At 42.8% G+C, this 21783-nt stretch overlaps 2 protein-coding genes across 5 annotated transcripts in view; one reads left to right on the top strand and one right to left on the bottom strand.

The window, feature by feature from the left end:
* The window catches only part of dio1 (iodothyronine deiodinase 1), a 25746-nt gene extending 3963 nt beyond the window's left edge, over positions 1–21783 (bottom strand). The window contains exons 1-5 of one of the 3 annotated variants that reach the window (XR_004613549.1): positions 21319–21783; positions 21084–21227; positions 20132–20331; positions 19425–19758; positions 1538–1560 (exon numbers count right to left, since the gene is read on the bottom strand). Coding sequence is in view for 1 of the 3 variants with exons in the window: in XM_034582031.1 (XP_034437922.1) it covers positions 19693–19758; positions 20132–20331; positions 21084–21227; positions 21319–21655 (747 nt within the window). In the remaining 2 variants the exon portion in view is untranslated. Of the gene's footprint in view, positions 1–1537; positions 1561–18669; positions 19759–20131; positions 20332–21083; positions 21228–21318 lie in introns of those variants that run through there. The other 2 variants (XR_004613548.1, XM_034582031.1) reach the window with 2 other exon arrangements.
* On the top strand, positions 980–15374 carry ssbp3b (single stranded DNA binding protein 3b). 2 transcript variants are annotated; one of them, XM_034582028.1, is made up of 18 exons: positions 980–1154; positions 1853–1925; positions 2029–2090; positions 2203–2287; positions 8151–8240; positions 9858–9932; positions 10172–10234; positions 10336–10399; positions 10504–10577; positions 10768–10832; positions 10925–10973; positions 11214–11249; positions 11378–11432; positions 11920–11984; positions 13211–13289; positions 13498–13526; positions 13626–13727; positions 13951–15374. In XM_034582028.1, the coding sequence occupies exons 1-18, from the start codon at positions 1099–1101 to the stop codon at positions 13978–13980; spliced, it is 1152 nt and encodes a 383-aa protein (XP_034437919.1). In that variant the 5' UTR covers positions 980–1098; the 3' UTR covers positions 13981–15374. The 2 variants fall into 2 exon arrangements, with proteins under 2 accessions (XP_034437919.1, XP_034437920.1); XM_034582029.1 differs by lacking the exon at positions 9858–9932 and having other exon boundaries at positions 13951–14638.

Raw genomic sequence — 21783 nt, 5'->3', positions numbered from 1 at the left:
AGCAGAAAACCTACATTCAATAAATTATTTATTTGTTGTCTTTACTTTGTACTAATGTGTGGGCACATTCTTAAATGTATTCCTTACATTTGGAAAGTTAATTAAAGCCACTTATCTACCTTTATTGATTTGCCTGCTAATTCTCAGGTCAAACAAGGCGTCAAACATAATCTGTATATACGTGTGTGAGACCGATTTGAAACTCCCAAATAGACAAGACAAAATTATAATATATATATTTATATTTATATAATATAATTAATTATTACTGAATATATATTAAATATAAATATTAAATAATATATTAAATTAAATTAATGGTGGTCAAATAAATATAGATAGTGGAAGTAATTTTGTATATTTAGATATTTGTTAGATTCCTTTTATTCATATTGTTTGACACACACACGCACACACACACACACACACACACGCACACAATGTATATCCTTACAAACTGTTACTTTGCCTGATTTTTATTTTTTTATTTGTTAAACAGTAAGACAAAACAAAAATAAACATAAAATAGTCTGGTGTTACCCTCATATGAACAGACACCTTCCATAAATGCAAATCCAGGAACATAGTCAATATCAATAACAACAACTTGTACAACACACAAAAAGGACAATATAAAACAAACTCACAAAAACACAAACAAAATACACACACATCAGAAAAACAGCCCTTGTACAACCACATTTATTTCTTTGATTCTAAATAATGTCTTCAGTTGTATAGACAAGAGAAAAACAAGATGAGGTGACCTGAATCGTGACTTGACATGACCCAGGTCAGAAACCAGTGAACAGTGGGAGAAGTGGGTATTTCTTCATCCAACGAAGCTCACTAACACACATCGCAGCTGGGAACGTCACAGCAAGCACGAGGCAGACCTTAAGGCGAACGGCGCGCTCTCATTGGCTGCCGGCTGCGTCAGTCAGGCCCCGGCCCGCCTCTTCCCCCTCCGGCCCAGGCTCGGTTGAGTCTCCGGGTTTGAGTCGTGTGCGGTTGCAGTGCGAGAGAGGGTCGCGATGATCTGACAGATGAAATAGCGAAAATAAAGAGCGAGCAGGCGGCGTCCTCCCTCACTCAGCCATGTTCCCCAAAGGCAAAGGCACCCCGGTGCCGTCGGACGGCCAGGCGCGAGAAAAGTAAGCTCCCAGCCGGGTATTGTTGTGTGTTTTACCGCCGCGGTAAGTTGCTCCCTCCCGCTCTCTGTTGTTCGCTGGACGGGCGATTTCCTCCTGCCGTCACTGGAATTGAATGAACCGCCTTGTCTGCTCGCCATTCCTGCTCCGAGTCGTGTTTCTGCTGCCTTCGCCTCCTCGCTGCCGCTCCGCCGACACACACACACAGCGGTGGTTTTCCACAGTTCGAACCCGCGGTTGTGTTGATATTTTCTGCGGGGTTTTGTCGCTCGACAGCTCGGGGAGGAGAAAACAATAACAGCGCAGTTACATTGTTTTCTGTGTTTGCGCTCCCTTTTTTATTTCCCTGAGCCCATCAGTGGCAGCAGGACACTGTAGTTCACACTCACACACACACACACACACACTGCTGCTGCAGCTGGGGTTTAATATCTCACATCACCATTTTAAAAGCAAGCTGCTGCCTCCACACTTTCTCCTCCACAGTCTTATTGTGGTGGATCTTCACCAGGCTTGGCTTGGTTTGCTCAGTCCCCATTTAATTTTTTGGCAAAGGCTATTTGGCAGCCATTGTTCAGAGGGCCTGTACCAGACTCCAGTCACTCAATGTGCCAGTAGAAAATTCAACCTGATGTTCCTCCATTTATGTTTTAGGGTTTGATTGTTTAAAATCTAAATTGTATATTTTTTTCCCCACACAGGTTGGCTCTTTACGTCTATGAGTATTTGTTACACATAGGAGCACAGAAGTCTGCACAGACCTTTTTATCAGAGGTATGTGCCATTTAATCCAACCATGTTTTATATTTAAACAATTAACACTCCATGTGGTCTTTGGCAATAATATTAAAATTTGTTTAATAATAAAAATTCCCAGATTCGATGGGAGAAAAACATAACACTTGGAGAACCCCCTGGATTCCTACATTCCTGGTGGTGGTAAGTGATCATGTTCTTGTCTCCCTGTAAACATGTCCAGAGGTTGTTTGGGTGCTTTGTTTTTTTTATGTGTGTGTGTGTGTCTGTGCTTCATGACCTGTCTTGTCCACAGTGTATTCTGGGACTTGTATTGTGCCGCACCAGAGAGGAGAGAGACATGTGACCACTCCAGCGAAGCAAAAGCCTTCCATGATTACGTGAGTATGGTGCTTACATGGGAACTGTTGCTGCGCATATTGTTCTGTCCTCTGCCTGAAGAAGACAACAACTTGGCCAGGCCCAGAAGTGGTTTAAATGTAAATAACCCGGCTTCGGATCAGGTTGTGCAATGAGTCAAAAAAAAAATAATTGGGGTGGGAGCTATCGGAGCAAAGTAATCATAATCAGTTTGTCAACACTTCAGACCATACAACATCTTTCACATCCTCCTTCAAGAGTGATACAGCTGCCAGACTTCAGGACATTGTGATTCCCTTTTAAGCTTCAAGTATTATCATGACTCGGTCTGATTTCTGCTTTTTATATTCATAATCTTAAATGTTAAATGTTTTGCACATTGTTTTGGTGATGTAAGTCATTCACCATTTCCCACAGCAGCTCTCGTAGCTGTGTCCAACTACCTAATGCAATTTTTGACAGTATTGTTTTTTTTTTTTTTCTTCCCCTGAATTTATGATCGGTCATCTCGCCCCGTTGGTGGGTCGAACGATGCGCCCAACAATGAGCTTTATTGGCTTCTGGGAAAATGATGCTGATGTCAGCGTGTCCTGAGTCAGACCTGTCAAGTGCTTTTCCCCTTATCCACGCTGTGCTCAAGCACCCTGCCTCATTTGTGAGGAACAAAATAGAACCTGCCGTTTGTTCTGCACAACTTTCCCAGACTTAATGATACACACAGACTTCTGACAAATATTTGCAAGTTATGGATGATTTGCATCTTGCTAATCGTGCTGTTTCCTGCTTTCAGTCAGCTGCATGAAAAGGGGCCTCTTGCCGATCAAAGAAAGTGTCACCTGCCCGTCGGTGGCTTCGGCTGTTCCCATTCTTGTGTTTCTGCATCCATATCTGAAAAGATAATTCTGTTTCCCATGTGAATAAAAAAAATTCAATTTGTGCTTTGCTGCATCAGCACAGCCAAGATGGACATTAGAGGTTAAGTAGTCCCCTCCGGCTGTCTGATACACAGACCAGTTCTTGATGTGTCGGACAGGAAAGGGTTAAAATGGAGATGTTGGTCCTGCTCTTGGCAGATAGGGTTGTCAGGGTAACAGGCCTCCTGATCTGGCAGGTGACCTGGGAGCCAGGAGAGAGGCTACAACGTGGCTCTGCCCTTTTCAATAACCACATTCCTAATTATTCTAACTCAAACAGACAAAGGGAGGAGTGCATTTTGTTCGAAACCAGCCGTTATTCACTCAGCCTGCTTCACGACAATTGACTGCAATATCTTGGCCTTTTGTTTTTGTTGTTTGCTTGTTATTTGTAATATGGAATGGGCGATTGTAGTTTTGACTGTCGAATACGAGAAAGTCAGACGGATTCAAGCCGACTGCATCTGTGTTGAAATCATGTTTCCAGATTTGAATTATGGATTATTGTGGTGTCAAAATCATCTTGTTTTAGGCAAAGGTGTAAGATTGATTTGAAAATGACTTTTCCAGTAATCTTTGTATTAAATTGAGGAAACATCCCCAGTTTCCTTTTGAAAGCACGAACAACACAAAATAAGCTGTTACATCTCAGCCCGTGGTGTGACTGAAACCATTTTCATAACATGGAAAACATTAAGCAAATGATTGATGAGGGAAACAGTCTTGATAGTGTGCTGCTGTGGTGTGGAGCTTTGAGAGTTTCTGTGCGGTTGACTCTCCCCGACATCTTGTGGTTACCCTTTGCTCTGATGTTGGTTTCTCCTTGTGTTCATTTGTGGATGCTGGGAGGTCAGAGAAGTGTGTGTATGTGTGTGGACAGTACTAGTCCTTGGACCCTTGCCTTTGTCTAGGTGTGGGGGAGGTGAGCGCTGCTCTGTTAGCCGGCAGCGCTCGTAAAGCCCCAGCGTATTCACGATGGGCCTGACGAACGCTCCCCGAGGGGCCCCGTCGCCATGGCGTCGGCGGCTGATTGATGGCTGTCACGGAGCTAAGGGGCAGATTGGAAAAAAGGAAAAGGGGAGTGGCACTGTGGCATATGCCCAGCACACACCAACACCATGGAGGAGCTGAGGGAATTAAACGAGGAGGGGGGTTGGGGAGGAAGAGAAGAGGAGAGTAAGGGACCTGCTAGAAGTAACTAGAGAGAGAGAGAGAGAGAGAGAGAGAGAGAGAGAGAGAGAGAGAGAGAGAGAGAGAGAGAGAGAGAGAGAGAGAGAGAGAGAGAGAGAGAGAGAGAGAGAGAGAGAGAGAGAGAGAGAGAGAGAGAGAGAGAGAGAGAGAGAGAGAGAGAGAGAGAGAGAGAGAGAGAGAGAGAGAGCATCCAGTGAGGATCTGGAGCCGGTTTTATGATGTTGATTGATGGTTAAACATTTACAAGCTAAACATAAGGGCTGGTTTCTTTTGAGCTTCGGTTCCAGTGGAAGAAGTGAGGCTGTTAAGAGCATGCTGGGTCAGGAGCCGGCAGTTGGGTGGTCTCTGTGCTGCAGCTCAGCCTCTTTCATCCTCTTTTACATCTTCCATTTTTTTCTTCTTAATTTTTGTGTCTTCTTTAATTTTGTGTCTCTCTCTGTGTTACTTTTTTCCCTTCACATTTTACCTCAGTCAACCTCCTGGTCATCCCATGGTCACCCTCAAACTCCCATCTCTCTTCCCCTTTCAACCCCCTCTCCCTCCTCTCCTCTTTGCTCCCCCCCCCCCCCCCCTCTTTGTTTTTATAAAGGCAGCACAAGCACATCCGCCGCCACTCTGGCCTTTTGTAACCTCCTTCAGTGATTCAAGGATTCAGGGAAAGATTTGTTTGGCTGGAGTTGCCTGCGTGCGTCTAAGAACACACGTGTACATGCTGAATCATTATGGGTTGGGGAGGAGGAGGAGGAGGAGGAGGGGGTGGTGGTCTGTCTTAAAGAAGGTCCCCTGGGAAGTTGTAAGGACAAGAGCTCCATAGCCTGAGGCAAGGCTCAGACATCTGTCCTTTTCCTGTACCAGAGAGTCTGTGGTGAGACGTGGCTCGTTTAGACCAGAAGCAGCATCGGGCTGTTTGGGACAGTCCAGCAAGCGCAGCTGTGAGCTGCCTTACAGAGATAAGATAAAGATCTAACATAAAATGCCTGGGAACCCATCATGCACATTGTTTCTCACTCTAGCAAACAGTTTCTGACTTCTACAGCGCAAAGTAGCTTGTGACATTGTTTTTTTACTTTGTGGCCAATAGTTTTTTTTTTTTTTTTTAATACAGCAGTGTTTACATCATTATTTCTTTTCAGGACTCATTCCAGGAATAGGCTACTTAAGGGTAGAGGAACAAAACTAGCAAAAACTAGTTTCCCTAAGCGGCCAGACAGTGTGACTGTATGGGAGTTTACCTCTCTCCTGTGAAAGGAGCCATAAACTGTGGATCTGTATCTCCAGTTAGATCATGATAGACAGACATCTGCTTACAATTACTCTGCAGCAACAGTCGCTCTCAGGTTAAGATGCGCTTCACAGTAACATTTCACAGTGTTAAGCCGTTTTCAGACATGACCTGCGGGTGAAGCCTGGAGTTTACCCAGAGTTTGCCTTTCACACAGGCGCGATGCAGCTGGAGGTTTTCTGCAGAGCACAACAGCAACAAATCCTCCGCATTATTCAGGCGAGAGTTGGAGTAGCCCGACACCGGTGTCAGCTCTTTTCACCACAAACTCTCTTGAAATCTGTGTCAGAGTCTTCTATGTGCGTGTTACTGCTTTTTCACTGGGAGATATTTGTTTTCTATTAGTTTTTTTCAATTTTTGCGTCTGTTGCGTGTTAGAAGCATTATCAACCTACCCACCCGCTTATGGTGAATCCAACGTGGAATCCCCTGCCGTGTTCTCACATTGAACGAAATCGTAAAAAAACGAAATGTAGAAAGAAAATACTTGCGATAGGTGGAGCGTCTGTATTGGCGGTACCTTGGTATTGCAGCTTCACTCTGGCTCTAAATGGTGTCACCAGCGTAAGATGGCAGCACCCATATCTGGGATATTTTGGCTTCATTTGGCATCAACCCCATAACTCCATTTTACAGCTATGCTAACAAAAAGGTTTGTCCTCAGGATTACCACTTAAGTGGTCAGTAGGCTACAGGCTGATATAGAAGTCTTGTAGCGATATTTTCCATAAACTGTTTCCATAAAATATTACATGTATGTATGAACCCTTGGACACAGCTTCATCACTGTGTCTGTACATCTGATATATGTTTCTGTGGTTAACATGCGCTAGTGGTTAGCTAGTGTGTCTGTGTACCTGTCAGATCGTGCAGGTGTGATGGAGTAATTGCTGGATTGTTTCAGGCGGGGTGGGTTCTTGACTTCACCCTTGTTTATCTTGCATTTGGACAACTTGTCTGGGCAGTTTAATTCTCGCAAAGCAGGTTGTGTTTTATGTGATATGCAGATGGTATTCAGCTGATGTTTAGGGAACACTCCCAACATGCTGCTGATTTCAACAGTAGATTAAATGCCCAAAAGATCATTTAATGATACTGTGACTTAAAGGAGGCAGACATTCATATTTTTGTCATCCTGCTTCCGTGGAGAGCTATTCCATACTTTTTAAAGTGAGAGTATTGGGTGAATAGAGTAAAACCTCTTTGTCGGATGAAATCTAATTAAATGGTTGATAGTGGTTCTGTATACTGCATCTACAAAATGCTCACCTGTTCTGTAGGAGTAAAAACAGCAGTATTTAAAAGAGATGCTTTTTGGCCCAAGCCTTAGGTTGTGCCATGTCTTCTGAGAGTGTTTCTCCTTGAATGGCCTGTGTTAGTTGAGAGTGACTGGTCAAGATGGGTGAGGAAGAATGAGTGCAAGTCCAACTCCACACGTTTTCTTAAACATCTTCATCAGAAGTGGATTTTTACATAAAAACTCTGGTTTTTGCAAGGGATATTCTCTCGTTGAAATTTCACCGCACCTCTTATCTAGTAAAGGAAGAAGATTTATATTCTCTGTCTCCGTGTCCCGTTGGTGGTGGTGGTGAGGCCTGATGAGACGTGACTTCTCCCTGTGGCCTCACTTCTCCCCCTGCTGAGGTATTTCACAGTGGCCCTGCAGTGGCAGCCTGAGCAGATATAATTAGAGAAGGTGCAGTCAATACCAGGGAGTGTGTTGGCTATTGACCAGTGATGTCTGTAGAGCTGTGGGGTGCTGGACAGAGACCAAGAGTGTTTTTGTGCGCATGTGTGTGTAGGTGCTGGTACATTTATCGTTTGTAAGTAAACAGGCAATTATTACTGTATCTACACTAAAGTGTTTGTGTGTGTGTGTGTGTGTGTGTGTGTGACGCATGGTTTGTCAAATGGGATCGGAGGAGCTCCTCTCCGTCTGCAGCCACTCTGTGAGCTAAACCCCACAGCTCTGAAGACATTAGCTCATCTCAGATTGCTGCAGCTACAGGGAAGAAAAACTCAGTCAATTAGGAGCGTGTGACCGAAGCAAATGGCACATTAGTGAATTAGGGCTGCGGTTTGAGCAGGAAATCGGCCCAGCGAGCCCCTGCTGTGCAGCAGCACTTTGGAGCCACTGACTCAGTGAATCCCACTTGATCCTTATCTGACCCACTGGTTCTTGGAGCAGCATGGCTCAGAAGCCTCAGTAAGGATCCTATTGATACCCCTTTCATAGAGGAGACCCACAAATGATGTGGATCTGCTCAGTGTGTGTTCTTACTCCTTTGTTCTGGGTTAGTCCACAGGGCAATTGGATTCCTCATGTGTACTCCTCTTGAGTCCAGCTGTGCCAAGAATCTCATTTGAGAAAGGACCACAAAAACAGTCTAACAGTCTCCCATTTGTGTATTACTATTGGACTTGTGTTGTGCAGCACAGTTAGAGCTAGAGTTGTAATGTTTTTTTTTTTTTTTTTTTACTGTTTTTCCATCCTAGAGTGCAGCAGCAGCCCCCAGTCCTGTGATGGGAGGGATGCCCCCTGGTGAGGGCATGCCAGGAGGACCCATGCCACCTGGCTTTTTCCAGGTCAGTCCAGATCTACACTGATCCTGTTACCATTAGGAACACTTTCCCACTTTTACTATTACTATCTACAATAATAAACCCATATATCCCGAAGGCTGATTAAAATGCAACCCTAAATTCTAAGCATTGTTTAAAAATAACGTCCTAAATCCTGAGGGTTATTCTTAAGAGCTGACAGAATTGCGAACAGTTACAAAAGCTTGAATTTCTCAGCCTCTGAAGCAGATATAGACATAAAGTAAACACATTTGATAGCTTAAACATTTGGCTTTCATTGTAAACCATTGCCTTTTGCCCAAACTTTAAACATAAAAAAAAACAAAAACAAAGCTAGCAAACCTGCCGAGCTCCCCCCTTCTTCCTCCTCAAACATGTCTCTTAGCGACTGCGTCTTGGTCAGCAGGGACATCCTGTGGGTCTGAATCTTCATCATTGTTGTTTTCATTGTTGTTTTCATCAATGAAACACTGCTGTAATCTGCTTCAATATTGATCCCCTTGCTTAGATCACCAGCCATTGTCTGAAACGCAAGTATTTCAGCAAATCTTAAAGTCTAAAATTTATCATCTGAATTATGTTAATGTTCTATTTTCTTAGTGGCACTTCAGCAGATCTGTAAAATATAGTGCAGGTTTTTGTATACACTCTGGAGCTGTAGGTCTCCAAGTTGGTATCTGCACTGGTCTGCGTCTTGTTTTGTTCCCCTTCGCTCAGTGAACCAGTAGTAAACATCGCCATAGACATTTTGTCTGCTCGGGCCCTCCAGTGCTGTAAACAGGCAGGCGTGGCCATTTTCCCTAATGGAGAAATCGAAAGGTGCAGCACCTACAGTAAATCAATATGTCATGAGGATAAACTCTTTGGCAGGCAACTGTGTGGAACTACCTCTGAGAAGCGACATACAATTTCAACGTTGTTCTGCCTCCGCTCAACCACACTCCTTACGTGTTCTGACCTTGAAGGAACAAAGCTGTGACTCATTATGCGATCATGTTAAAATTTGGGAAAGACATTTTCACACAAATGACACATTCACACACACACACACACTCGTACTTTCTGTACCAGAATCTAGGAGGAGGTTCAATTAGACCCCTCTCACTCTCTCAGATCAGCAACATTAGCGACACAGTGCCGGTGTTTAGTGTTGTTTTATAGCTAATTGCATAGATCTTAATTGATGCTGTTAATTCAGGGAAATTAGCACTGATAACATGCTGCATGCAGCAGGCTTCTTAATGTCTTGACTGACAGGCAAAAGAGCACACATCCTCTCCATCTCTCTGTCTCTTTCCTCTCATTCAAGGCCAAGTCATTTGCTTGCTCTTCTCTGCTCTCACTCTCTCTCTCCTCTCTCACCATGTTTGCTACATGAAAACGAGCGTCTTATTTATTTGTACATTGTTTTTTGCGGCAAAACTTTGGTTCTTGCACTTCGACTGTCCTCTGCCCCGCAGTAACCCTGCTTCTCTCTCTGCCTCTCCTTTTGTCACTTCTGTTTCTTACTCCTCCTTTGTCTTATTCGTCCCATCCACCCCCCCCCCCCCCCCCCTCTCTCTCTCTCGCTCCCCTTGTCTGTTTTCCTCCTTCGCCTCTTCATTTTGTGCAATGCCACAGGGTCCTCCTGGTCCCCAGGGCTCTCCTCACCCTCAGCCTCCTCCCCCTAACAGTATGATGGGACCTCACAGTCAGGTAACGCTCCCTCTCCCTCTTTCTCTCTCTTGTTCTCTGTTTTTTGCTGTCTGCAGTCATTTGGGAACGCTGGTTCTCAGCACTGACGCTTCATGCTTTGGCATCCGTCTCAGCTTGATGCTTTACGCTGCTGTCAATATTCACAAAAAATATGCTATTGAGAAATTAGAGTAAAACTACATTTTTGGAGATGTACATGTCTGCTGGATTTTAATGTAGTGATTGTGTTTTCATTCTAGTCCTTTATGTCGCCACGCTTTGCTGGCGGCCCAAGAGGTCCACCCATTCGTATGGCCAACCAGGTAATTTACATCCACACACACATCCACACACACACACACACACACACACCATGTATTTAAAACTCAAGTTTCATCGGATCCTTGTGTTTTATCCCCCTTAGCCGCCAGGTGGAGGACCAGGTCCTCATCCCATGCTGCCTAACATGGACCCCACACGACCACAAGGTGTGACATTGTGCTCTTTTTGTCTTTAACTACTCCCCACATATGAAGCACAGATATTACTTCCTGACTTCTATCTCCACATAAAATATCTTTTCTCCCCCCAGGCCATCCTAACTTGGGGCCAATGCAGAGAATGAGCGGCCCTCGAGGCATGGGACCCATGGGTCCTGGTCCTCAGGTAGGCTACTTCACCCACATTTACCACCGTCTTGAAGAACCGTTAATCGCCATCTTTACTTGATTGGTTCTCTGGCCTTTTTTTTTTTTTATTAAAAAAAGTAGTTGTTTGCAAAGAGTTCTTATATTCCTGTATCATGTTGTTTAATGTCTTAAAAATGACATTTTCATCATATTTGTTGTCTTTTCAGAACTTTGGTGGTGGGATGAGGCCTCCACACAACACCATGGGTCCCGGTATGCCAGTAGTCAACATGTGAGTCTTCTTTCTTATTCAATACATGTTTCACTTGTATTTCAACCTAAATGCATGATCTTACTAAGGCTTCTTTTGGTCTTACTATGTAGGGGCCCGGGGACTGGTCGGCCATGGCCCAATCCCAACAATGCCAACTCTGTGAGTACTAATGCACAGACACGAACACACGCACCCAGAGAGAGCGGTGGAGGTCTAATGTTTTCAGAGGGTCTAGTCTGGGATGTAATTGTAGTATTATGTGTCACGGTTTCCACAGACATTTGGACAGACAGCCATAATGGTGTTAGGATGATCAAATGATGAATGATGACATTTTGAGGTGTAGAAAACGGCTCGCACGCCCATTTCTGGTCTGTAATGTTTGTTTTTTTGTTTCAGATGCCTTATTCATCACCCTCTCCTGGTGCATATGGGGTGAGCACACATCTTGATGTCTTTGCTTCTGCATGCTACCAAAATTAATGCATATGAAAATAAAAAGTTTGATTGTTTTAAATATACATTTGTCAAATATGTTGATATTTCATATTGCTTCTCCAAAGGGGGCATCTGGAGGAGGAGGACCTCCTGGAACTCCCATCATGCCCAGCCCTGCAGGTTAGTGCTGCCCTGACCTGTTATGCACAGGACTTTGCAGATCCTCCATATTCTCTCAGGAGGAGGTGCGTGTGTGATCGCAAAAATGGAAAACAAACCAAAAAGAAAACTAATATCTCCCAGTTAAAAAGTGGTGACACACATCTAAAAGATACATGAATGTTTCATGAGAGTTTGTGGTGATAAGAGCAGACACCAGTATCTGTGTGTTGTCAAGTAAATCATGTGATCTATGCAGGAGGTAATATGTAATTTCCTGCTCTGCCTGTTGTGCCCGGCTGCTCCTCCTCTCGCCGGAAAAATACGGAGTATTTGTTGCTGTTGTGAATGCGTCTGTGCAGAGAACCTCCCACACATGTGAAAGTCTGCCTTTCCCGGGGAATCCGTAGCCAATTCCCCGGATTTTCCCCGCAGGTCATGTGTGAAAATGGCTTTACTGTCATGCTCTAGCCAGGATCATTTATATGTATGATTATTTTGTTTCCAGACTCCAACAACTCTGGTGACAATTTGTACACAATGATCAACACTGGACCCGGCAACCGAAATAATGTAAGTGCATTTGCATGGTCTTCATTTTGAAACTATTTCTAAAACTATTCAAGGTCTATATATACGTTTGACTGAATCCACATTATTTCAGCTACATATTGGGGATAGTTAGTGGTTTCTCTGTCGTACAGTGGCTGAAAATTTGATACCACTTACTGAGTAAACTACAAGTTCTACTGGTACAGTTGGAATCAATTTGAACCCACATTTTTTGATTTTTTGCTAACAACTACACATAAAACCCCCTTTACACAAAGCCCTCAACCACATTTCAATGTTTTCTGTGTCAAGGAACCTGTTGTCAGGGTCACACCTGTGAATGCAATGAGGGTCACTTAGTAAAGAAAGGGTTTGACGGAGGACCACAGTAAAGTGGCTGAGGCATGCAGTGCGTTATGAGCTCCGCTGGTTGTTAAGAAAAGCTTCCACCAATAACCAAACACCTGACCTCTCAGGGTCACTGCCATCTCCATAAACCGCTTTGTGTAATGGCAGCATGCAGCTGGTGGAGAGTGAGGGTTTCCATCTTCTGGTCTGCACGTCCATGTTGTTGGGCAAATAAATTGAATTCTCTTTGGAAATAATTTGAACTGGAAATTGCAACCCGAGGCTGGCATACTGCTGGAAAGAAAGAAAACAGGAAAATGTCCTATTCACCCAGGGACAGAAGAGATTTTTGTAGAAACAAAACAAATTTACCTGTAGTACTCGTTCTATTTGTGTGTGATTTGATACTGTAGGTAGGTCAGTCAGGCTTTTGAATCTGAAATGATCGGTACCATCCCCCCCGTCGAAACAGTCTTATGAAATGCTTATGAAACCACATTTAAATTCATTAGATCCGCGCACACACACATACACACACACACACAAATTTAAGTCCCGAAACATGTCTTTTTTTTTTTTCATCAAGATCCATGAATCATTCTCAGAAATTAAAGAAAATGTCTAAAATGATTTCTCCACCCACACCAAAATTGAATGGGTTCTTCCTTGGGTCATAACCCACCCCTTCATAAAAAAATTATGTAAATCCGTTAAGTAGTATTTGCATAATCTGCTAACAGACGAAAACATAACCTCCTTGGTGGATATATTGATAAGTAAATGCAAAACTTCATAGAAACTGTGCTGCGGGCGTGCTATTTCGGACTGTCCAGCTGTATGTGTGAACTGTGCTGTGAAGATGTGATAAGTGAAGCCACGCCGTCTTGTTTCTCCTTCAGTTCCCCATGGGTCCTGGCTCTGACGGACCCCTGGGAGCCATGGCTGGGATGGAACCACACCACATGAACGGATCACTAGGTAACACACTATACACACGCACCATACATCCACTGACACAACATCAAAATAGTGTGGTTGCATTCTTCTGTATTAATGAGTAAACTTTTCTTTACTATGTCACATGGCACTAAACTAGAGGCAACAGGTTGAGCTATTGTTTTAAAATAACTTCCATATGGTCAAAGAACACAAACATTGTTGAATTGTTTTTCATGTTAATTCTCAGGTTCTGGTGATATGGATGGAATGAACAAGGTAAATATTGTAAAGAATGTTTGTCTTTAAAACTTAACCTGGGAAAAAAAGATAATTTTTCTACATTTGTTAAAATGTTCCTCACCCTTTTGTTTCCAGAATTCTCCAAACAATTTAAGTGGCATTAGCAATCCTCCCGGGACCCCAAGGGATGACGGAGAGCTGAGTGGAAACTTCCTCCACTCCTTTCAGAGTGAGAACGTGAGTCTCTTCTCTTCTTTCCCGTTCCTCTCCTCAGCTCTAACACCCCTGAACTGTCGGGGACTGTAGTACTTTGATGGAGCCAGAGGTGGAGCACTGTTGACCGCACAGTGAAGCCGCAGTCACAGTGGATTAACATCACTGACTGCAGCAGCACTGTGGAGAGTAAACTGTGTTTGACCAGGGTAAAGATGTTTTAATCCTCTTCTCTGTGCCTCTGCAGTACTCTCCAACCATGACGATGAGCGTGTGACCCCCTCCTCCACCCCAACCCAACATTATTTGCCATCATTCCGAGGATCTGAACTCACTATAGGACACAGCCAAACACAGCAGCACCGAATCAGGGACGGGCGCCACTTTGGTTCCACCCTAGACGCCTGAATGCTGATCGGAGAAATCAAAAAAAAATCAACAACGGCTGGCAACTACTGCTCCTTGCTCAAAAATGAAGGACAAATTTCTCCCATTTATCACAACCCACCAAGTGTGACAAAACCAGCTACTGAAATGCATTCATGACACGTTTTACGTTCTCCGCAGAGTTCCCCCCCCCCCCCCCCCGTATTCCCTCTAAGTCCCCTCAGAGCAAAGAGGAAAGAAATTGTTGAAGTTTACCTCTTGTACTTTTTAATCATTGCTTTGTGGTGCAAGATGTGCAGGAAATATCTCCGCTTTTTGTCACTTAAAAACACTGGAGAGTGTGCATATGCATTGTGTGCTTGGAAAGTCTTTGTCTTGTCATTTTACTTATCGCCATGCATACTGTGTCACGAACGTCGGTTGACACAGGACTAGAGAATTTGCCTTTTACTCTGTGGCCACCCGTCTGAATTATGTACTACTCTTCCCGAAATGCCCACTCTTCTATTTAAAGAGGTTTTTAAAGGGGGGGAAAGATGTGAAAGAAAGAATTATGGCTTTTATTGTGACAACCTTTCATGGTATGAACGTGCTCAGATGGTTCTACAATGTCAATTTTCAGTCTGTTACTGTTGACGGCGACGCGTCCCTGCACCCTCTGCCGTTAGGTTTTTAAGCGGCCGGGCTGCCGCTTGCGTCCTGTCGAGGGAAACCAGACTTTGGGCATGAGAAGTGAGTGCATGAATGCTGAGAATCTGTGTACAACATACTACCTAGTGCTGCTCTTCTCTATGTGGACACCTGCTTTAAGATGTGGTGTATATCTCTTTACCTGCCTGTGCTTAACGCTCTGTGCTCTTCATCATCGTAGCCTTCTGTGTTCTTTCCGATTTGATTCTGTTGAAAATGGCCATGAACGAGCTGCCCCGTTTCAATCTTAATGCGTATTGGTTGTTCATACTCCCTCCTGCCGTATCATTGGTCGTCCCCCCTCCTCCCCTTTCAACCCACTCATTTTTTTTTTCTTTTTGATACGATCTTTGACTCTGTATATTGCCCCATTTATTCATTTAGTCAAAGCTTTCTAAACTGATTCTAGTAGGCATCATTATAAACTTAGCAGCAGTCTTGTAAATGTGATGAGAAATCTTTTTGTTTCTTTTTTTTTTCTCCAGTGAACATTATGCATTATACACATCTGTCCTATGTTGCCTTTATTTGCTGATATTTTTTTATTTCAAATTGAGGAAAGATTGCTTGTTAATATAATTTTACAATAACTTATTTCACTCTGTGGCTTGTTTTTATTTGAACATAACCTTTTGAAAGGAAGCTAACCGTTTTACTTTACTACTTTCTAAAATTACAAATTAAAAGACAAATGTACCACATTCATTTTTCTACTTGAGTTAGAATAAGAAAGTACTTTCTTTAAAATAAACTTAAAGTATTAAAAGAAAAAGTACTTGCTGAGTGTAGCCTATTCCTTAATGCAACAATCTATGGCTGAGTCATGGCAGTGGCCTCTTCTGAATCCATTTCAGGTGTTTCTTCTTCACTAGAGTCTAACGATACCTGTTTGCTCTGATTAGATCAGTTGGCCACTCCCCCTCATTGATTATTAAAAAAAAACAGATCGTATAACGTAGTGGTTTGTAAAAATGTACTGGCGTAGAAAGTACATAAATGTGCTGATATGTGGTGGGGTTGAAGTGAGGAGAACCAGAAAATATATCTACTTCAGTACACTTAACAAAGTAAATGTACTTAGTTACATCCCACCACTGGGTATAGCTACTGTTAAATGAAGAGTCAATTTTCATTGGCTGAATGAACACAAACACACAGTGCTTGTAATATAAGAGACGAGGAGGGATGCAGCTTTAGCTTTTGTATGTAGTTCACAGCAAACACTCAACGTGCAGGCAGCAAGCAGTTAACATCCCAATCATATCTCTCCTGAGACACCAGTCTGGAGCAGGCTCAACGCACCAGCCTCCTTAGATCCCATAGGAGGCTGGTGGCCAGACCAGTAAGCAGAAGTCCTGCAGTGCATACCCTGTGCAGGTTGGGCCGAGCCTGCTGTGACATTAGAAAGGATGATGGGCACAGTGGGTTCCCAACCTGACAACTTCGGTTGGCCATTCGCTACGTCTGATAGGAAAGAAGGAAAAAAACTACGACAGAAATTTGTTTCATTTTGAGGTATTTATTCTAAAGATTTTTTAAATACTTCATAGTTTTACCCCTTCGAGACTAAATCCTTCAGATGACCATATGTAATACTAAATGGGAAGGAACATGGTTGTGTGGGAAGGAATAAACACTTCTGGGTTTAACTCATAATTTAAGTGAAGTGTGAACAGCAGCTCTGTCAAGTCCAGCAGCTTCTCATCCTCCCTGCTCTCCTCTCTCTTTACCTCCCCACAGGAACTACCTAACTGTAATAACTGGTAACATACACTTCAGATGAATGTTAAGAATATAGAATATTAAATGAAGATGACTGGACACACTGGGTGTAAACCAGAAAACTGACCAACACAACTCCAAACACCAAATAAATGTAAACAAGATGATTGGACATAATTAATCAAATTAATGACTAAAAATAATATAAATAATAACTTGTAAGCTTTTGTTTACACAATTATATTCACCTATCACAAGTTCACTCGCACTAAAGTCAACAGACTATATGTCCATTTTAGTAAGTAAACATAAAATCAAAAATATAAACAAACTGTGACAGTTGAAAAACAGACATGTTTTAAGCCAAAAATAGATGATTGATTCCCCTGTTAGTTTTAAATTACATCTGTATATTTAATTAATTCAAATCTGAAAACCAGTATAAAATGTCATTAATGTAATCTCCCTTTAAAAAAAAATGCATTTCATAATCACAGGTCATCTTCCTTTAGATCATGACTCTCGTGGTCTTGACATAAAGTTTGGTCAGATCTAGATAATTAACAGAATAAAATTAAAAAACTCATCTTTCTTGTTCAAGAGCATTCACATTCAGTCAGAGAAAAAAATGGCTTCACATTGCCCTCTGCTGGGCTTCACCAGACTGGGCCAGAGGTCACCACAACATCTCCACTCCCTGAACCCGCTTGTACATCCAGGCCTCGACTTTACGTAAAAAAGATCCAGGCGTGAATCTTGACATCAGTACATGGCTGGGAGGATGTAATGTGACTGTGTTCTGGTTCCTGTCTAACAATAGGAAACGAGGCTGAGCTGCAGGCTGGCTGCTCTCCACAGGATGTGGCCTGGCTGGGCAGGAGCCAAACCCCCTCTCCAACTTCACATCCACACAGTTAATGTTATGAAAGCTGCAGCCTCACAAAACTGCTTTGTTCACTGATAGATTCACGTCGTGGACTCATGCAACCATGAGATATGATCCTGTATTCCTTGTTTGGTTAGTGTTACATGGTCCTTTTGCACTTTATATATCTACTGATTTACAGTTACACAATTCAGAAAAGTCTAGGTTGAATGATAAATATATTTTAAAATGTATCCAAAGACATGAGCAGATTATTAATGTGGTGTTAATGTGTGGATAAAGCTGATAAAACACAATACAAACAGCTGGGAGTTGGATTATGCTCAACCTTAAAGCTTTGACTGTTGCATCAGTTGTGCTTTCTCTTATCAAATCAACCACAAGACATTTTGTTCTCATTTGCCACTTACACAGAAACTCACATTAGATTAAACAGTTATGTAACGCTATAGAACGGAGGTTTTTTAAAGTGAAAGGCGGGCCTCCCCGGGGAAGCTGGTTTCAGGGGAGGCTCTGTGAATGGAAACAGAAAAAACCATGACATCATTTCCCAAAAGGAGATCATGTACAATAACCTAAATATGTTTGATTTGGTTAAGACGAGTTCAGATACAATCATTTTAAGGGATTTTTTTTGTTTCTGTTTTTACAAATTTTCCCTGAGACAGAAATTATGAAACACCTTCAGACAGACCCTTTTTTTTTTAGTCCGAAGTTACATCAAACAGCAATATGCTTATCTTTTCAATCATTGAGATCAAATAACAATCATGACTGTATAGGCTTTTAGAAATTGAGCCAAACAAAGCCAGTAATGTTACATGGGTGTGACAGGGGTGTCACTTTTAAAATCCTCTGCCGTAGAAGAATTAAAACAACTGAGAGAGACACTTCCCCTCAAAAAACACAATATAATCTCAGCTAAAAATCAATCCATGTGTTAAGATAAGACAGTTGGGCATTAACTCACATCCGGGCCTGAATGCCACACTCTGTACGTCTATGTCCGCGGTGCACTCGGTGAACTTGACGGGACAGTCATACAGTACAGCGTGTTTACCATTAATCACATCCAGACCAGACAGCAAACAACAGCCAGATTCTCGTGCTGTGGTGGGCCGCTGCCTGCGTCAACGTTTAAAGCCCTGCAGCCATTTCAAATAAAGGGTCTGCATATTTGCAGGAACATCTCATTTAGTCTTAACGGGTCCAGAGGAAGGAGAAGAGGAGACTTACAATGAAACTAGTTATGTGACAAACAATGGCTCAAACACAGTTGTGGTGTTTCTCAGTTTAATAATGAACTGTAAAGAGCATCATTCTTGTACTGAACAGAATTTGATATGATTTCCATTTCACCTATATCTCCTTGCAGTGGAAGCAGGAGTATGAGAAAATAAGAATCCACCTTGTTAACTAGCGTCACACAAACACATTAAGTATAACACACTTTAGGTTTTATGTTGTATATATATCAGGGACTTGACGTAGGAGTCTTTCCAATACAAAAAGTCTGCAATAAAAAAGCTAATTTATTCTGAGAAAAAATGTGTTATAGAGATATTTTCATACATTAAACGTGTCCCATCATAAATGCCCCTACATCATTCAGAGAAAACCTACTTTTCAATCTTCTTTCATCAAATTACAGTTACCAGAGGTTTACACTGTAATCGTCATGTTAAAGCGGCCTCCAGTTGAATTACATAGGAGCAGTTATAGACAGAGGTAAACCTTAGTGTAAAACAACTGGATCATCACAGAGTTAGGGCCCGGCCACACGTGCAGGAATGTATCAGCAGTGAACCTTTGCCTCAGGTTCAATTCCAATCTGTGCGAGCGAGGACGCGGATAAAACATCTTGTGACGATGCAATTCGCAGCATAGCTTCGCGTGGAGATTTTAACCCACGATATTCGCTTACGTGTGACCATGCCCCGAAAATGTCTTTAAACTTAAGACATCTCACATACAAACAAGTATATGCACACACACAACAGCTCCTGTCCATTAGGTGAGACATCAAATACAAATACTGAGTGGACTGTGTCTGTGTTTCACTTCATCTGGCTACAGAGACCAAATGGTTTCATCTGTAACCGTCACTAAGAAACACAGAGGTGAGTTCAGGCTCAGAGGTCGACACTTGAAATCAGTCTGAAGAGCACAGGAGACAATATTAATGTAAAATTGAAGGGGTTACAATATTTCTGCTCGGGCACTGGTAGATGTAAGAGATGCCTCAGAGCAGCTATGTATAAGTGTATCGATTGATACACTTGATTGATTCCATTAACGATGTTCTTAATTCATCTTCTCCAGGAACAAACGCACATCTGATGGATTGTAGTCCCATGGTCCCATCCCACCCTATAGGAAACACAGAGCGAGGAACATTGATAAGAATCAGAGAGAACATACCAGCATCAGACAACAGGACACATCTTTATCATGATTTAATTTGCTGATTCCACGCCACGAATTCCAGTCATGTCTGCACATGTTTCTTTTACTGCTCTTCCACACGCGATAGCGTGACTAGGCACACTGCAGGGACATTTACACCCATAAAGCTGGTATGACCTCTAATCACATTATTCAATGAGAGGAACAAAGAGGGTGGAGTGAAACAAATTTGCACTGTCACACTATTTGGCAAGTCACCAATCTTTAAGTCACGTACAGTATACAAGAAAAGTGCAGGAATCAGTGTTGGTGACGGAAGTGCACACGCAGATCTCACCTCGTAGATGACTTTCCCAGCCTGAAGCACATAAAGCCTCTCAGGCAGGGCGCCATACTTTATGGCAGCGACATCATTCATTTCGTCTACCACCACCGGACACAGGGGCTCCTGCTGGACTAGGATGCGTGCTGCGGACAGCCTCTCCTCCAGGCTCCGGTGCTGGTTGATGTCGTAGTTGTTGGTGAAGGCCCAACCATCTGAGACAGAGATTATGTATAAAATATACATAAAGAATATGATTTATTCCACTGGGATGACACTGAATGCAGCAAAACACCAGAGGAGCGTATAATAAATCCTGTTTAATGGTTATTACATCAGTAAACTACATCAAAGCAGGTGGAGTGTTTTCCTTATGGTGAATGCAGCACAGACTATGTCATGTTTTCTATAGTAAACCTCAACATGTTTGTTTTGGTGGAGTTTACGACTCATTATCAGAATACTTGAGAAAATTATGATGATACTAGTCAAAATAAAACTTCATGAAAATGTTTTTTATAGTTTCATGTAATCTTGCAAAAAAAACTTAACTGCAGTATTTAAAACTGCAAGAGTTTATCAGTTGTAAAGTTTTCAATGTCTTAGATAGATATGGATAATGCTGTGAATTTGATGGAGAGGAAAATCAAGTAAAGGCATGTGTAAATATCCAGAACTGTCAAGTACATGTCCATTCCCCAAGCTTTCAAGTGCATGTCATCTTCCAAAACTTTCTAGCACATCAAGTTCCAAAACGTTCAAGTGCATGCCATTTGTCAAAACTTATCAAACACATGTAATTTTCCTAAACTTTCAAGCAAATGTCAATTTTCAAAACTTTCACTTGTTTGATTTTGTCTTGTGTGAACTTCAAAGAATTCTTTATTTTATACCTTGTAAGCACTTTTCACTCCCACCAACACATTTCATGGTGATACAATGACTGTACTTGTCATTGTGCTCTCACCTGTTGAATGAGCCTCTGCGATGTAGACCACCAGGAAGTCAGCCACGTCGCCGAAGTCCCTGACGAGCTGCTTGAACTCGTCAAGTTTGTAGATGAACGGGGGTCAGGTGCAGCTCCCGAAGCTCAGCACCAGAGGCCTGTTGCCTGCAGAGGAAAACACAAACACACCTTGAGATGTGCAAATCCAGCATTATGACAGATTATGAAATGCACGCGTCAATCCCAATAATCAGACCTTTGATGAACTTGCACAAGCTGCTCTTCTCTCCCTCCATGGTGACCACAGGTGAGTCCGGAGCTTCTCCCCCGACAAACGCCTCCTGGCCCAGGGACAGCCACATGTGCTGGGACGCGGTTTTGACGAAGTCGAAGCTGAGGAAAGTCAGACCCCAGTCCTCGTACCTGAACTTCCGATTCTGGGTCATGGTGAGCTTCTCGCCCATGCGGAGGATGAGCCTCTTGGTGAGGCTTGGTGAAATAAAGTCCATCACCTTGAGGATGGCGTTGAGTACCACCAAGAAGCACATCCTGCCCGCTGTGGAGACATAGACGAGGAGTTTTTGGAGCCACATGTCTGCTGCTCGCTGCCGGAGGAGCCTCTGTTTACTGACCTCTCCGCGTTATAAAAGCTGCCTCGCTGTTTAACACGTCGGTTACCGCCCACTCCCCCGGTGTTTACAGCCGCTGCCTTCAAGGCCGC

Source organism: Hippoglossus hippoglossus, chromosome 4, assembly GCF_009819705.1.
Source record: "Hippoglossus hippoglossus isolate fHipHip1 chromosome 4, fHipHip1.pri, whole genome shotgun sequence".
Taxonomy (NCBI): Eukaryota; Metazoa; Chordata; class Actinopteri; order Pleuronectiformes; family Pleuronectidae; genus Hippoglossus; species Hippoglossus hippoglossus.
This window is presented reverse-complemented; position numbering and strand designations above follow the sequence as displayed.

Excerpts from the sequence above, each read along its gene's own strand:
- ssbp3b (XM_034582028.1), top strand. The coding sequence starts at position 1,099 with ATGTTCCCCAAAGGCAAAGGCACCCCGGTGCCGTCGGACGGCCAGGCG. Across the intron at positions 10,833-10,924 it reads GGTATGCCAGTAGTCAACAT|GGGCCCGGGGACTGGTCGGC; the intron begins GTGAGTCTTCTT and ends CTTACTATGTAG. Across the intron at positions 11,433-11,919 it reads CATCATGCCCAGCCCTGCAG|ACTCCAACAACTCTGGTGAC; the intron begins GTTAGTGCTGCC and ends TTTTGTTTCCAG.